Below are 14871 nucleotides of genomic sequence, written 5' to 3'. Positions count from 1 at the left end.
TATAGACATCTTGGCTCCAATATATCTTTTGATAAAGTGAATTCTTGCATGGGGCAGAAAATCCCTAGTTTGCTCCCTATAATTGCTCTACATTCCCATAGAATTCATCTGAAACTAGCAATATTAACTTGCTATTGCAATAGGTACAACATCACACTTGTATTTGAGTATCTACCATCATGTTTAATGTTGATTACTAAAATGTATATTTAAAATTAGAGCCATCAAACTGTTTATGATCATGTATAATGATAATTTTTGTAAATATTAATCATGTCTCTTAGAGAAATGTTTATAAAAGTCCTTCAAGTTTTCCTTCTTTGAATGTAGTTTAAAATGTGTTCTTTTCAAAGTACTGCTCACTCCATACACATTTTAGTTTTCAACAGACTGCATTTCACAGATATTATGGAACATCGAGGTTGTGTCTATCCAGAGAAAAAGAGAAGGAATTGATGCCAAATCAAATACCCAAGTACTTTCACCTTAAATATTTATATTTAGGCACTAGTTGCCTATTTCCTCTGCATTTTTCCAAGTCTTTATGCACACACACACACAAAACCCCCAGAGATACAGTGCAGAATGGAATAAGCTCAGGACTGGCATCACAGGCATTGTAGGAGTCAAGCTAGGTTGAGGCTCTGGAGAGACTTTGGAAGGGCAGACATAGTACTTTACATAACCGGGGACTTGCTGATATTCACTTTGCTGGCATTTGTGCTTTGTGGTTGACTGGTATTCCTGGCATATGTCATGTGGAGAAGATTCCATCATTTGATCTAGTGGGTATCATTGGCAGGGTGGAGAGGAGAACAGGCTAGCCCATAAGGTACAAAGTCTATTGATTTATCCTTGGGTTTCTGGTCATATTGGCCACTCGTGGGAAAGAGATGCAAATAAGGAAACTTGCCTTACTTGGTGGTGCTAGGTTGACTTGTTGAGTTACTCCAGGGTGAGCTTTCTGAAGTATCTAACAGCCTTGTTCAGGCACCTAGCAGACCAATACATTCATTGGCACATGGCTGGAGTTGAGTGCAGTTTCTAAGAGAGTACTAAGACACTAGTTAAGCTGGAGTATGTGGTGAGATTATTTTCACCTTCCCAAACTTTAGACTGGGAATGCATGATAGCACTTCTTGACAGGCCTGTTGATGCCTCTGTTTTCATGTCCCTTTCAAGAACAAAGAACAAGAACAAGAACAAAGGGGCATCTGGAGAACAATTTGGAACCATTCCCAAAAGGCTATAAAACTGTGCATACCCTTTGACCCAGCAGTACCACTACGAGGTCTACATCCCAAAGAGATCATAAACAAAGGAAAAGGACCCACATGTACAAAAATATTTATAGCAGCTCTCTTTGTGGTGGCAAAGAATTGGAAATCGATGGAATGCCCATCCATTGGGGCGTGGCTGAACTAGTTGTGGTATATGAATGTAATGGAATACTATTGTGCTGTAAGAAACGATAAGCAGATGAATTTCAAAAAAACCTGGAAAGACTTAACATGAACTGATGCTGAGTGAGATGAGAAGAACTAGGAGAACATTGTACACAGTAACAACAACATTTTGTGATGATTGACTGTGATAGACTTGGCTCTTCTCAGCAATACAATGATCCAAGATAATGATAAAGATTCACCATAGAAAATGCTCTCCACAGCCAGAAAAAGAACTATGGAGTCTGAATGCAGATCAAAGCAGACTATTTTCACTTTTGTTGTTGTTTTTGCATTTGTTTCTACTTTCTTGTGGTTTTCCCCCTTTGTTCTGATTCTTCTCTCGCAACATGACTAATGTGGAAATATGTTTAACATGACTGTAATGTATAATCTATATCAGATTGCTTTGGTGGCTTTGGGAAGGGAGGGAAGGAGAAAAATTTGAAACTCAAACTCTTACAAAAATGAATGTTGAAAACTATCTTTACATGTAATTGGAAAAAATACAATAACTATTACTAAAAAAGAAAGAAAATAGGTAGGGAGTCTCAGGCAAATGCCTGTTTCTTATTATTTTGTGTTTACAGTCTTTATAGCATGCACGTCATTAATAAACCTTGCAGAGAACCTAAACAATAAAAAAAAAATTTTAAAAAGAACAAAGGGGCACGATGAAGAAGAGTGTTCAGGGAATTGAAAATTGAACCTTACCAAAAAGTGAGTGTATTAAAATGCCTTAGACCTTACTTTTATACTTTACACTCACTTTCATTGTAGTAAATAAATGTATTTTAGCCTATGTGCCAACTGTTTCTCCTAATGTCCGCACCAGCTACTAGGCTGTTACAGTTCAGGGGCAAATGTAACTGATGCAAGTATTTTAAATGGTTGAATTTTGAGCGTACAGACGGACACATTTTAGAGCCAAATTTATATAAATGTTTCTGTGGCTGATATTACTATAATAACTTTGCTGCTGCTATCAATGGGACAAAAGTCAAGTTCATTTGCATATGAACACATCAACTAGACAATTTCTTTTGTTTCTTTTAGATACCCAAATGTTCTAGACTTTGAAACCCTTCCCTCCCTGCAACAGAGAGAAAAGGGATCGGAGATATTTCCACACTTGTCAAGGGAAAAGCAAAATCCAATAACCTGAACAACAGCAACAAAAAAGCTTCATCCATCACTCATTGGGAGTTTATTCCTCAACGAAGGGGGAAAAATGCCAATAAAATGAGACTTTTTATATTGCCTAGTTTATTAAAAACATAACTGATAGCCTGGAATACATTAAATGAAATAACAGCATTTATCTATCTTTATATGATGTCAAAAATAAAAATGACTATCTTTTCTAGTTAGAACCGTTTGATAAAGCAGACACACAATCAAAGGCTGTCACGTTCCCTTTTTTTTTTTTTTGATTTTGTGAGGCAATTGGGGTTAAGTGACTTGCCCAGGGTCACACAGCTAGTAAGTGTTAAGTGTCTGAGGCCAGATTTGAACTCAGGTCCTCCTGACTCCAGGGCCGGTGCTCTATCCACTGTGGCACCTAGCTGCCCCCACGTTCCCTTTTTATGCTGATTGTTTTAAATCCAGCAAAAGGGATTCCTCCTTACTTCCTTTTATTTGGGGTTGCAGAACTATGTTTTCCATAGGAATCTGGGTTTCCTCTTCTGCTTGGGAAGGATAGACTTCTCTGCCTTGCACATGCTCGGTTGTAGCTGTCATTTCCGTATAGAGCTCATTTAGGGGTTCATCAACCCCACTCCTGCTAATGATATCCACTCCCATATCCTGAATGCCTTCTTGGCCTTCGGCAATTGTTCTTTCTTTGCCTTTCTTATGGAGATGCATCTTGAAAGTTTCTTTGGTTGGAGTTGCTTTAGAAATTGTTTTCTTAAATCTTTCACCAGACTGCTTCAATCTTTCTCCTGACGACTGCCTCAGTTTCTCTCCTGACTGCCTCAATCTCTCTCCTGACTGCCTCAGTCTCTCCCCCGACTGCCTGATCCTTTCTCTCCTCTCAGGGGTTACGATTCTCGTCCGAATTCTGTCTACTCTCTTGTCAAAATTCTGTCTCGTCTTCTGCATGTTTTCTTTAGAGAAGGCCTTTTTGATGTTATCGATTTGCTTCTTGCCTGACTTTTTAAACTGGGCCGCTCTGCTTTCTTCAATCTCATATTCTTCATCCGAAGAGAGGTCATCTGGGAGGCAGAACTCATCTTCTTGTGTATTCTCAAGCAGGCTTTTTTCCTTAACGACAGAGAGAGATGTAGGGCATTGGATCTCTTCCTGGGTGGGGCGAGGAGGAAGAGAGGAAAGAAAGAAAATTATAATAGTATCCATTTCTATATCATTTAAAGGTTTACAACATCCTTTGAGGTAGAGCGGGTGATATTAAACCCTGAGACTCAAGGGAATGAAGAGAATTGCCCCGGGTCACACAACCAGTGATGCCTAATGTATAGGCAGTTGGCTTGAGGGGAGGCATGGATAGAAATCTCTGGAATCTTGCCACCCCTCTCCAAGGGTGACTGATTCTTGCCCTGAGGGGTAGAAGAGAAAGAACCACAAGGGCAACAAGAGCCACAAGTCTCTGCTCTAAAAAGATGGGTATCAGACTAGAATTGCATCTGTATGACTCTCCCCATTGATGTCCTAGAGGCACAATTATTTTGGTTTCAAGCCACTTTCCAAGTTGCCATCCCTTAAAGAGGGAGGGTAATCCAAGCTTACATCTGTTGTCTTACCTCCTTCCCCAAAAATGTCAGTTACACAAAAGACCATCTCAAAAAAGTGAAAAGCAAGCAAGTGTTAAAGAGATTCATCCAAGACCTCATACTAAAGAAAGGGTATTTTAAAATCACACAAGACTTTTAAAAGTATAGGATCTAAAAAAAAAAAGTATAGGATCTAGAACTGACTGATAAGTAACAATTCTTATAAGAAACTCTATAATCCTATTTCAGGTCATATTAAATCAGTTTAACAAATTAAAATTAAAGAAAGAATAACGGGGGGAAAAACTTGCCCAACAAGCTGACCGACCAATTTCTTTTTTTTAATATGAAGTTTCTTTTCCCTATGAACTTAACAAATATTAACAAACATTAGCACTTCAATATTAAAGAAAAACAGAAAGGATGATGGTATATGTAACTCCGAACTTATATTATGTCTAGTTTTCTTTTAAAGTGTATACAGGCATATATCATTTTATTGCGTTTTGCTTTATTGTGCTTCACAGATATTGTGTTTTTTACAAATTGAAGGTTGGTGGTAATGCTGCGTTGAGTAAGTCTATCAGCACCATTTTTCCAACAGCATGTGCTCACATGATGTCTCTGTGTCACATTTTGGTGATTTTAGCAATATTTCAAACTACTTCATTTTAACTTTATGTCATGCTGATCTGTGATCAGTGATCTTTGATATTAGTATTGTAATTGGTGGGGTGCCACAAACCACAACCATACAAAATTGGCAAACTTAATAGATAAGTGTGTGTTCTGACTGCTCCACTGAGGGACTGTTCCCTATTTCTCTCCCTCTTCTGGGCTTTCCTATTCCCCAAGACACAACAATATTGAAATTAGGCCAATTAATAGCCCTACAATAGATTCTAAATGTTCAAGTGAAAGGAAGAGTCAATTGATGCAGCAAACTTCATTGTTGTATTATTTTAAGAAATTGCCACAACCACCCCAACCTACAATAATCACCACCCTGATCCGTCAGCAGCCACCAATATCAAGGCAAGACCCTTCACTAGCAAAAGGATTGTGTAACGATTGGAATGACGCCACCTGCTGGAGACTTACTGTAGAAGAGTTCTGCCCATGAAGCGAAGGTCTTTGAGGGCAAGACCACGAGTCTTTTCTTTGGCATCAGGAAGTGACATTGGCTAGTGGGAGAAAGAAGGAAGAGCTGGGTGCTCTGACTCACGCTCTTTCCTGAGGACTCCGGTGGAGAGCGGAGCTAGAAATGTGCTCTCCCTTTAATAGATAGGAATCTAGGCCTTTCCTTCTCTCTTTACCAAATTCTTATTCTCCTTAATAAATGCTTAAAAGTCTAACTCTTTCTAAAGCTTATAATTTATTGGCAACCACTCATTAGATATTTTAGACAGTTTAGCTAGAATTTTAGCCCTTAACAATTGTTATTGTTTGTCTTTCATTCTTGAAGAGGACCGTGACATCAGGGCGACGTCACTTGCAGTGAATTCGATTTAAGTTAGGGAAGGCTGTGGCAGGTCACCAAGCTCATTCTCTCCTCCAGAGCCATCTGGGTCTGGTGGCAAGATCTATATCAGCATGACTGGAGAAGGCCCCAGATGTTTAAGGCAATTGGGGTTAAGTGACTTGCTCAGGGTCATACAGAAGGTCTGAGGCAAGATTATGATTCACTGAAGGCTCAGATGATGGTTAGCATTCTTTTAACAACAAAGTATTTTTAATTAATTGCACATTTTTAGACATAATACTATTACATACTTAATATACTACAGTATAGTATAAACATAACTTTTATATGCACTGGGAAACCAAAAAATTCATAACTCACTTTATTGTGATATTGATTCTATTGTGGTGGTCTAGAACCAAACCCAAAATATCTCCAAGGTATGTCTAATAGTTTAACATGACGGCAACAAAACTGCCCTGCTCATCAGTCTATCCCTCTGAACTTCTGCTCACTTCTGTGAATTGAAAAGGTGTTATTGACACTCCTTTTTTTAACATTCTAGCTACCCACCAACTGTCTCCCATCCCAAATATCAGGTCTCCCTTGTTAAAAAAAAAAAAAAAGAATATAGCTAAGCAAAACAAACACATAGCCAGCCACTTTCCAAAGGCTGGAGGGAGAGCAGTAGCAAGTTAATTAATACTTCTGTTCTGCTTATTTTGTTAACATCTTTGTTGTTTTTTGTTACTTAAAATTCCCTGGCACTGGGCACAGGGATTATAAATGTAAAAAGAAATATGTGTAGGCACCTTGTTGCTCTGATGAATCAGTAGTCGTGGGAGGGATCAAATACCTTATAACTCCTCCTCACTCCTAACACCTGCTGTAGCCACAGGCTGCACTATCAGTGGGAAGGTCTGACTTAAGAGTATGAGATTGAGAGGGGAAGAGAAGGGTTTTTTGCCTCCTTTTAAAAAAATGTGTTTTTGTTCTCAGTTCCAAATTCTCCCTCCCTCCCCTACCCACTGAGAAGGCAAGAAATATGATACCTGTCATACATATGAAATCATATAAAACCTATTTCCATATTAACCATGTTAATCAATATTAACCATATTAACCATTTTGGGGGGAAGCAAGAAATAAAAGGGAAAAATGCTTCAATCTGCACTCAGAGTACAACAGGGAAGAGAAGAATGAAAAACTAATAACTGAAGACCACAAAACCCAAAAAATCCCAACCTGAAGAGTACAGCTTCTCTCTCTCTCTGTGTCTCTCTGTCTGTGTCTGTCTCTCTTTGTCTCTCTCTGTCTCTGTCTCTGTGTCTGTCTCTCTCTCCCCCGCACCCTTGCTCTTGCTCTCTTTTTTCCCTACTTTTCTTTCTCTTGTTCTTACCCTTCTCTGTCTCTAATTCTCTGTCTCCATCTCTCTCATTCACCAAGCCACAGACTCACTCTCCTTTATTTACCCATCATTTCAAATACATGCATGAAAGTGTGTGGCAATGGGAAGACAAATGGTTACTATAAATAGGTCATGGCATGTTATCAACAATGTTATCTTCCATAGGAGAAGGGGGATAAAAGACATCATTGAGGCAGTGTATGCTCTGGAAGGAAGGTGGGATGGTTATGTAGTGAGTGCTCCAAAGACGTTCATGCCCCCCCCCCAGCATGGTGGGGGTTCCCCTTGGCCCCTCTCTCTATGTCTCACTATTTCTCATCGTCTCTATTTCTTTCTCTGTCAGTGTCTCTCTCTGTGTTCTCTCTGTCTCTGTCTTCAAGAGGCCCAATTTAGTATAACTCCCTAACTTTACACAAGACAAAACTGAAGTCCAAGGGGATGCAGATTGCCCAAGGTCATAAAGTTCCTGGTTGTCAGAAGCAGGGTTTGATCCCTAGCCTTCTTATTCTGGAATCAATGCTTTTCTCACTCTACCGTTCTGCTTCGTGAAATGCTTCAAAGTCTAAAGGGATGTGTGTGTGTTTGTCTGTTTGGGCTTGTACAAGAACTAGTGTGGAACTATGTGAGAGTTGCTACAGGGGTATGTATATTTACTCTCCCTGTGGGACAATATCAAGGAATGAGGAAGAAATACATAAATCAAATTTAAGTGAAAAAAGTAACAAATGAGTCTTCAAAAGAAAAATGAAGTAGGCTGATGTAGGAGCAGGAAAGGGAATTTTCAGGAAGAGCCTGGAGTAAGGAAGGCCAAGGAGGATTAAATTTAGACTTCTCTCTACTTTTTTTGTTTACCCATTATCTTAATCTAGCTGTCAATAATGAGATTTCTACTAAGCCAAACACTGACTTTTTTCACTAAAAAATTCATATTAGGCAATTGATGATGGTCACACTTTTTTCTTCAGCTAAACAAACCAAAGTTATATTTCTCCATACCCCCAAGGTTTTGACATAAAACTGTCAACTCTCATTTATGAGACCTCTCATTCTCAGCTTTAAACAGCTTTGCTCAGGACAATTTCATGGAGTAAATAGTCCATGTATTAACATATCCATATTACAGGTGAGGAAACAGGCAGAGAAAGATGATAACCTGTTCTGGGTCAACTATATAATATCAGAACTAGGACTTCTCTCTCTATCACTCGGCCAGATTGGTTCTGCTGTTTCTCATCCCAAACATTCCATTTCCAGTCTCTGTGTCTTTGCCCTGGACTGACCCCCATACCTGTGAAGCACTTCTTCCCTCTCCTCTACCACTCAGACTCCTTCAAAGCTCACCTCTTATATGAATCCTAATCCTCCCAGCTGCTAGAGCTTCCTTTATTGAAATAACATTGTGTTTATTCCATGTGTGTATGTATCATCTACTTCTGTGCATACATTTCATTTCCCATTCAGAAGATAAGTTCTCTGAGGGAAAGTGTGGTAGAAGCTTGAGCAGACTTCCCAGGCTCAAGTGGTCCATCTGCCCTGCTCAGCCCTGCCTGGGGTTTCACACACCTCACGGTCTGAACTATAGATTGGTGGGCCTGGGTTTGTCAGAGGTCTTTTCCTGAGCTCCAAATGCATAGTCATTTTCTTGAATTTCTGATCTGATCACTGCAGAAAGGGGAATTGTGTGTGTGTGTGTGTATACATACACATATATGTGTGTATGTATGTATATATATATATATATATATTCATGGATCCTGCACTTTTAATTTTAAAAAATCATTGAATAATAATGGCCAGCATTTATATGGTGTTTTGAGGTTTGCAAAGTCCTTTACAAATGTTATCTCATTTTATCCTGACAACTACCCTTAGGGTGGGTGCCAATTATTACCCCCATTTTACAGATGATCGAATGAAGGTGAAATGAAAGTCACAGAGGTGACTTTCCCACGGTCACACAGATAGTAAATGTCTGAGGCTGGATTTGGACATAGGCCTTCCTGACTCCAGGTTCAGTGCCTTAGACATTGCCCTACCTTGCTATATCAAAGTGATTTTTAATTGAATTTTCTGGTTCATGAATTCCTGTAGCAGTTTTAAAAAATCTTGAATCTGCTGGCCCAAGACAAATTTAGATTTTCCTCACAATATCACATGCCTATCATAAGGGTATAATGGTAGTGTATCATATGTCACCATGCCTAGAACATGGGGGTATGTGTGTACATATATCATATATGGGGAAATCATGTTTAATATTCAGAGTATCACATCTTTTCTGAGGCATGGCTCATGCTAACTGGGAAACCAGTTGCTAGAACAGGGATTCAGGCCAGGAAGTCAATATTACATAGACTCTGGGGCAAAAAATTCAAGGAATTTGGAAGAGCTAAACATTTATCTAGAGCCACCTGTCTCCCCAAAGCCTCAGTCCTTTCAGGGAAATTGTTGGTATTCCCAACCCATCCCTTTCCCCGCCTGCACTGACATGCCAGCGTGGGCAGGCGTGGGATTGCCATGCTCTTGTCTGACTCATGGGATCAGAGAGACTAGAGCTGGAAAAGAGAGTAGGGGACATGTAGTCAAACTCAAATAGAGACAGATTCCCATATATTGACTTAGAAAACCACAAATTAACATTATCTATGTTGTAATGTATTTTTATTTATTTTTGTTAAACATTCCCCAATTACATTTTAATCTGGTTCAGCCTCACACAGAAGTTTCTGTGACCCCTTGTAGCCCACTGGTCATGAGATTGATACCTCTGCTCTTCCCAACTCCCTCATTTTACAGATAAAGAAACTGAGGTCCAGAAATTCTGCTACGCTTAGGTCTGGCTATAAAGTTTCCATTTTTAAGAACTTCTATGCCTGTCATAAAGCACCATCACACTTGGAAAATCAACTTTATACATGAGGGCTCAGTAAAATGCCAATGATGATGATGATGGACAACAATCAGGAGGAAATTAGCATCCAGTAGAAATAGAGGAAATAGAAACAGTAGAAATAGAAGGTGGTGGCACAGGGGACAGAACACTGGGCCTGGAGTCAGGAAGACCTGAGTTCAAATCCAGACTCAGACACTTACTAGCTGTGTGACCCTGGGAAAGTCACTTAATCTTGTTTGTCCCAGTTTCCTCACCTGTAAAATGAACTGGAGAAAGAAATGGCAAACTACTCCAGTATCTTTGCTAAGAGAACCCCCAATGGGGTCACAAAGAGTTGGTCACCATTGAAACAAATGAACAATAAATAAATAAGTCTGAACAATAAATAACAGAAATAGAAGTAGGCTGAGATTCAAAAGAACTGGGTGCTTGTCAGCTTTGTTAATCATATAATCTTGAGTAAATCACAACATGTTTCTAGATCTCAATTTTCTTTTCTACAAAATTAGGGGATAGAATGCTATGATTTCCCCCCCCCTTTTTTTTCCGGGGCAATGGGGGTTAAGTGACTTGCCCAGGGTCACACAGCTAGTAAGTGTCAAGTGTCTGAGACTGGATTTGAACTCAGGTACTTTTGAATCCAGGGCCAGTGCTCTAACCACTGCGCCACCTAGCTGCCCCCGAATGCTATGATTTCTAAGGTCCCTTCCAGGTTTGGCTTTACATGTTTCTATAAGTTAAAGGGAAGAGTAAAATATTACTTTTATAGAACTTCTATTCTCTTCTGGTGTTTAACTTTACATTAAGTAGGCAGTATGGTATAATGGAAAGAACACTGAATTTGGAATAAGGGAAACTGTTCAAATCTTAGTTTTGCTGCTTAGTATGTGACCTTGGGCAAATCACTTTACCTCTAGGGGCCTCAGTTTCTTTACATGTAAAATGAGAGGTGTGGGTTAGAGGGCCTATACCAATGATGTACTAAGTAATATCACATTCATGGACTCAATTAAAAAATTCAAACATTGGCCACTAGAGGAGATATCAGTGCTGGGCTAAACAATTCGTGAAGAATACAATGGAGAATTAGAGAGAAAAACCAGGAACACAGTCCCTGCCATTTAATTTTTTACAACTCAACAGAAGAAAAGACACTCAAGTTCCAAAGCTTCACCCAATTGGCCCTTTGTTCTTAAAGGCCATCCTTACCAAGCTAGACAGAGCTGCAGGATGCGCCTGGCCATAGATTGTGTCTATAGTCTGAGTATAAGCCTAGATAAGACCAAAGAGACTCACCGTGAGAAGGTTGGTACGCAAAGTGATAGAAAGTTTTTGGCCATAGCAAATCATGATATGGTCTCCCAAGATGTGGAGAAGTTATAATCTGTGTCAACAGAGGGAACACACAGTGATGGAATCACTGTTCTTTGGAGGGAGGAAGGGAGGGAGGAAGAAAGGAAGGAAGGAAGGAAGGAAAGGGAGAGAGAAGGAGGAAGGTAGGACACCCATCTAGATATACATATAGACATGAATACACATACATAATTTATAATACATATAACGTGTGTGTCATATATAAACACGTGTACATTTGTGTGTATATACAAGCATGTAATGTTTCTTGGGAGCAGTAGCTAGGTTTAATTTGAGGAGGCAGAATAGCGTAACAGAAAAAAAAGCATTAGATTTGAAGTCCGGGGATCGGGACTTGAATCTGAATTTGCTAGGTACACATATATGTACTTAGGAAAGTTGGATTATGTTCCTGTTCCTCAGTTTTCTTATCTGCAAAATGTCTAAACATGAAGTTGTTCATAATACATCTACAGTTTTATGTGCAATGATCTTTTTTATTATACTATGCTATGGAAATGCTTATTTTATTCCATATATTAAAAATTAAATAATTTTTTAATAAATGTCTAACCATGGCACAACTCTTTATCAAAGCTGGTGCGAGAATCAAAAGTGATGACGGTTTATGGTAAATCGCTCCCTATAAAGTAACTGAATATTATTACTGAATATTTGTACCCCCTAGTGCTTAGTAGAGAATACATTGCCCATAGGAAGTACTTACAAATTTGAATCAAATTTGAAAGATTGTGGATTTAGTGATAATTTATTGTATTTCCATGAGAAAGGAGTTCCTTCCTTCCTTCTTCCTCCCTATTTCCCTCCCTCCTTCCCTTCCCTTTCTTCCTTCCCTCCCGTCTTCTCTCCCTTCCTCTTTCCTTCCTTCTGTGCCTGCCTTTCTCCCTCCTTCTTTCCTTCCTTTCTTCATTCCTCCCAGCAAAAAGGCATGGAGGTGGGAAATGAAACATTTTGTGCAAGGAACAGTGACTAAGGCAGTAGAGTTGAATTGCAGAGCATGTGGAAGGAAATAAAATATAAGAAGACTAGGAAGTTAGGAAGAGGTCAGGTTGTGATGGGCTTTCAGTACCAAAGAGAGGACTTTAGATTTGGTCCTGGAAGTAATAGGGAGTCACTGGAGTTTAACAAGTAGGGGCGTGTGTGACGTGGCCAGATCGATACTCCAGAAAAGTCACTTTGGTAACTGAGTGAAAGATAGATTGTGGGGGGCGGGGAGAGAGCCTGGAAGCAGGGATACCCATGAGATGCTTATGGCAATTATCCAGCTACTTATTTGGCAGCAATGACCGATCAATTCAGATGAGAGTCAAGTAGCCTACATGAAAAACCAGCCTCAGTTGGAGCTTTGATGCCCCCTTCCTGCTTCATCAAGGGTTTGTAAACAAAATACTGGTGCTGATGGCATGTAGCCCGTCAGTGGTTGCATCATTATCAGAAAGTCTTGCCAAAGATTGCTATTTAAAAATACAGTTCTGGGAGTTAGTTGTTGGGTCCCGTGTCTTTGCTTGTGGCCTATAACCTCTTGCCTCCACTATAGCCACCTATACCACTTGACAGATGCCCAACAACTCATCTATCTATACAGTCCAACTCTGCTGTCTATTTTAAAGATCAAGGATGTGTAGCAAAAAATAGTTCAAATACTTCACTTATTTGGTGGGATGGTGGGAGGGGGATCCAGACCTCTAGCTTCTTCTATGTGGGGAACTTCCCTGTGTGGAAACTCCTTATGCCGATATAGATCAGCAATTCTGTTAACAGAATTTTAAATAGTTGCCTATAAGAGTTAAGAGGCAAACTAATTTGCCCAGGGTCACAGAGCTAGTATGTTTTTGAAGCAGGATTTGAATCCAGGTCTTCCTGACTTCAAAGCCAGCCCTCCATCTATTATATAATTCTGCCTCCCACTAGTCTCAATAGAGAATGTAGCTCAGAAAGTAGAGCAGAATCGTAGAATCATATACTCAGAGCCCAAAGGGACCTTACAACTAATCAAGTCTAACCCCATCCTTTTACACATGAGGAAGCTGAGGCTAAGAGAGGTTAAGTGACTTGCCCAGGGTCACATAGCTACTAATTGTCTGAGGCTGGATTCAACCTACTACCTCTTGACTTAAAGTACAGCAGTATATCAGCTATAACTTTGCTTCCTTTTAATTCTCCAACCCAGAAATACTGATGTCTCTTCTTCCTGCTATTGCCAACATTTTTTTCAACATTAGTAGAAATCCTATACGTGAAGGTTATATAAATAGAATTTGTATTATTTTGGTCCATCCCTAATGAGGTTAAAAAAGTAAAAAGCAGCAGAGATGATTGTCATGTATGGCTAATGGGCTGAGAAATCCTGCCTCATATTGCATTTCACAGGCAAGAAATAGCCTTGACTGATCCACAGTTCATTTTACACTTAATGGTTGAGAAGCCTGGAGTACTAATAATAGCCCGTTGGTTCCCATCAGGAGGATTTTGTACTGAGACACCTTTGGAAACCAAGATTCATTTTACAGTGTCATCGATTTGAGAGCTAGAAGGGACTTTAGAGGTCATTTATTTTGACCCCTCACTTTATAGAAGAGAAACTGATGCCCTTCATGTAACCTGCCCAAGGTCATTAAGTAAGTAGTAAGTGGCAGGGTTGGCCTTTGTATCCCCATTCTCTTATTCTAAGTATACAACACTCTCTTCCCTATCCCAAGATGCCTCCACTATCCCACATTATAAATTATTAAGGTCTTTAATACAAAGAATAACCTCTTTCCTTTGAAAGGTCTTTGTAGGATAATGAAAGTCTGGGAGGAACTCGGGCAAATGAAAATAAATCTGAGAGCAAGCTCACCTGGAATATGACCACTCGAAATTTGTTTTTTCTTAGCACTTCCTCTTGCTTGGTTTCTACCTTCTTCACGCTTAGGCCGTGCTTCTCCACACGTGCTTTTATTTCTTTCACATGAGCACTGACTTTCCGGGTTTTCTCAAACAGCTTGTTCACTATGTAGCCTGTGTTACTGTGTGCCTGGGAAAGCTTCAACATGTCAATCTGGACAGATTTGATTGTATTTTCCATTGTCCGATGTCTCTCTTCTATTCTCTTCTGACTCTCTTGGACACTGTCTATTATTGTAGCCACCTTGTCTAGGACAGTCACAATTGTCAACGCTGCATCTTGGTCTTCATCTATTGAAACGCTTGACAGCCGATTCTGATGGATTTTGTCAGCATTAGTGGTTGATTCATTGTGATCCATTTTGCTTCTCTTTTTTTTTTTCAGGCTTATCTATATAGTGGCTGAAATGTAACTTTCCCTACAATTAATTCTGGCACTTAGAGCAAAAAAGTTAGCTTGACAGCTGGCCACAAAGAGGTTTAAAGGGTAGGAAAACTCCACCCCTGGAGGTTGGTCAAGTATTTATAACTAGAAATATCCATATGCAATTGTTCTGCAACATGAAACCCTTCAAGAAGTCTGGCATCGAGCTTCCCATGCAGTGGGTATTCTAAAATTGTCTGTTGACACACCAAGTGACTCAAAGACGACAGTAACACCAGAAGAGGAA

The 14871-nt window shown here is 39.6% G+C and overlaps 1 protein-coding gene across 1 annotated transcript; it reads right to left on the bottom strand.

The window, feature by feature from the left end:
- Positions 1–2629: 2629 nt before the first annotated feature.
- Positions 2630–14704, bottom strand: CAVIN4 (caveolae associated protein 4). Its single transcript, XM_043975420.1, has 2 exons — positions 14154–14704; positions 2630–3749 (listed from the first exon to the last, which is right to left on the bottom strand). The coding sequence occupies exons 1-2, from the start codon at positions 14559–14561 to the stop codon at positions 3030–3032; spliced, it is 1128 nt and encodes a 375-aa protein (XP_043831355.1). The 5' UTR covers positions 14562–14704; the 3' UTR covers positions 2630–3029.
- Between the last annotated feature and the right edge of the window lie 167 nt (positions 14705–14871).

This window comes from Dromiciops gliroides, chromosome 1 (genome assembly GCF_019393635.1).
Source record: "Dromiciops gliroides isolate mDroGli1 chromosome 1, mDroGli1.pri, whole genome shotgun sequence".
Classification (NCBI taxonomy): Eukaryota; Metazoa; Chordata; class Mammalia; order Microbiotheria; family Microbiotheriidae; genus Dromiciops; species Dromiciops gliroides.
Note: the sequence above shows the minus strand (reverse complement) of the source record. Positions and strands in the feature narration are given on the sequence as shown.